General features: G+C 43.1%; 1 protein-coding gene across 1 annotated transcript in view; it reads left to right on the top strand.

The window, feature by feature from the left end:
- Positions 1-1,398, top strand: part of nek5 (NIMA related kinase 5) — a 202,024-nt gene extending 200,626 nt beyond the window's left edge. The window contains exons 23-24 of the mRNA XM_032511198.1: positions 88-193; positions 868-1,398. Of these exons, the coding sequence (XP_032367089.1) occupies positions 88-193; positions 868-1,129 (368 nt within the window). The 3' untranslated portion in view covers positions 1,130-1,398. The remainder of the gene's footprint in view (positions 1-87; positions 194-867) is intronic.
- Positions 1,399-2,862: the final 1,464 nt, after the last annotated feature.

Here is a 2,862-nt window from a genome sequence, read left to right on the forward strand (position 1 = left end):
TGTTAGGATCCTTTACTCTTTCTACAATGGGAGGAGAGTGCTTTATTTTTAATAGTTTAACAAATCTCAGACAAATCTGTCATTCAGAGGCAGAGAAGGACAGAGCAGAAGAGGAAGAGGAGGAAGAAGAGGAAGACTCTGAGGTGGAGATTGATGAAGAGCGTCTGGAGCCGAGATCAGACGATGACGACACGTAAGTCAACAATCACAACCAGAGGCCAATTTAAACTGATCTTAAATATAATTAAACAATCCAGAAAAGAAGAGAGGAAGATTAAGATGGATGTGACTGTAAATCTTCCACCCTGAGCCACCTCGTCAATACTAATAAAGCCAAAATGTCGCCACTTTAGCCAAAACACTAAACAAAAACAAAAACAGTGTATGCATAGTTATCGTCTGGTATTGCTAACGACGGCTAACCTGGCTAGAGCTAATGAAGACAACGAAAATCCAAGTTGTAAAATGGAACGCAGTCAACTTGGCTATGACCGCATTCCCCATGCTCTAGTATTTCCCCCTCTTATTCCCCCTGCTCTGGCGTCCTAATTCTTAGGTAAATAAAACACACTAAAAGATCTCAGGCTGCAGTTTGGTTTAAAAAGGAATATCTTCTGCTACGTTCCCCCCCTCATTCCCCCTACTCCTGTCTTTTTCCCCCTCTCATTCCCCCTGCTCTGTCGTTTCCCCCTCTCATTCCCCATGTTGTCGTTTCCCCCCTCATACCCCTTGTTCTGGCGTTTCCGAGCCCTAATTTCCAAGCTTAAAACTTAAAAACCAGCTTGTATAGGCAGAGATGTCGTCTATATCCAACCATCACATTAATTCTGCATGAGATCAGTTTATTTTTGTTTCGTTTGTCATCAGGAACTTTGAGGAATCGGAAGACGAGCTGAGAGACGCGGTGGCCGACTCCATGAACAACCTGTTTGTAATGGAGGACGAGAGCTCGGACGAGGCAGAGCGCACGGAGGAGAGTGCGGCGACGGCAGCGGCTGACATGACGGAGGAGAACAAGGGCGGAGGTGCAGCAGACTCTCAACAGATCCAACAACAGGAGTTGGAAGTTTCCTCTCAGCCTGAAGAACGAGACGCTCAGATCAAGAGTTCAAACAGTAACGCGACTTAAGTAAAGTCCAACTGATGTTTCTATCCACTCCTGTTGTTAGGCTCAGTGTTGTAGTCACGTCACCAACTCTCGAGTCAGTCAAGTCTCGAGTCCCCAGTGTTCGAGTCCGAGTCTCAAACAATAGTCCGAGTTGAGTCACCATTACCTAACTTTGAGTCAGACTCGAGTCACAAGTCTAGACAAGAACAACTTGAGTGTGTGTGTGAGAGAGAGTGAATGAGTGACTGTGTGTGAGTGTGTGTGTGAGAGAGAAAGAGTGAATGACTGAGTGTGTGACTGTGTGTGTGTGTGTGAGAGAGTAATGGATAAGTCTGGTGTTATTCTATATTTTTCCTCCAATGAAAAGACAAAAACCAACGTGTGTCTCTCCACTCCAAGCCCCTTGCTTTCTACTTATAAAGGTAAAATAATTAATATGAAGTGTTTGTTTGCATTTCTTGCAGAACTGTCACCGTAAGTGGTGTTTGAGTTACTTCTACACACACACACACACACACACACACACGTCATAAAAACAATCATGCTCTGCAGAACATTTGGTAACAATCAGACCTATGGTTTCTGAGTCAACAATTTGTGGACACACGGCTTCTTTCAAAATAAAACTTCTTTAAAATTTCACACTATATCATATGTCTGTGCCTCGTTACAAACAGGAATGCAGGAAGTGAAACAACATTTAAATAAGGAGAGATTTTGCTGGACTTACAGCTGCTAAGAGAATGATTGCAACCCGTTGGAAGCCGCCTCGTGATGTCTGTCCATGCATGGACCCTTTCCATCTTGGATGTTGTGTACATGGAACTGTCCATGGAGCACTGAAAAGGACCCTGGACACTTGGCGCAGGATCGCTGGCTCTTTGAGGTCCGGACCTCAACCTGTGCATGCGATTGGTTGTCTTGTGTCTGTCTGTGTGTGTCAACTCTGTCTACAACACCGCTGAGGTCGGGGGTGAACAAGGTGCCGTAACACAGCTGAGTGAAGAGGCACAGAAATGTATTCCAATCATATAAGAGTCACTTAGTTACTTATTATTAGTCAGTGGCTATGTTTCCATCCACACGTTTTTATCCAAATTAAGTGATATTAAATGAAAAATGCCTTTTTGAAACAGTCAAATTTGATGGAATTTCCTGAACATTGACTCAAAAGAAATACGTTCATCTGATTTTATTCTGATGGATATTCGGCTTATGCAATAAACGCTGATGGAAACGTTTTTTGCTGAATAAATAATAAATTGCGATTACTTAAGTTTTAGGTCATTTTATGGTTGCAACCCGCCTCAAAACAAAGAAGAAGTTTTAGTTAATTTCCACCCAGTATTTCTTCTCTGTCTGCACATATGGCGGGTGTCAACAAAGACAGGTGGAAGTGGACGGACGGGGAGACGAGAAACTTCTCAATTTAATTATCAGGAACTCTTGAAGAAAACGGGCAACAAAGTTTAGGACAAGCCGTGGGACGTCCTGCGGAGTCAATGGAAGACGCTCAAACAGGAAGACATGTCTCAAAAAAAGAGTCTCGCAGCAGTGCCGGAGGGACAATAAAAGCCAAGTTGCATCTGCATCGTCATAGCGATGTGTTGATAGCATTGTTGTTTTCTTGTTATAGCTTGATATGTTGCTATCAGCTGGAACGTAACCACTATTACAACTTGTCCCATTTTGACTATGTGTTGGTAGACGTGATCCATTTTGTCTAGAAAAACTTTGTTGTTGCTTGAATGTTG

This window comes from Etheostoma spectabile, unplaced genomic scaffold (genome assembly GCF_008692095.1).
Source record: "Etheostoma spectabile isolate EspeVRDwgs_2016 unplaced genomic scaffold, UIUC_Espe_1.0 scaffold333, whole genome shotgun sequence".
Classification (NCBI taxonomy): Eukaryota; Metazoa; Chordata; class Actinopteri; order Perciformes; family Percidae; genus Etheostoma; species Etheostoma spectabile.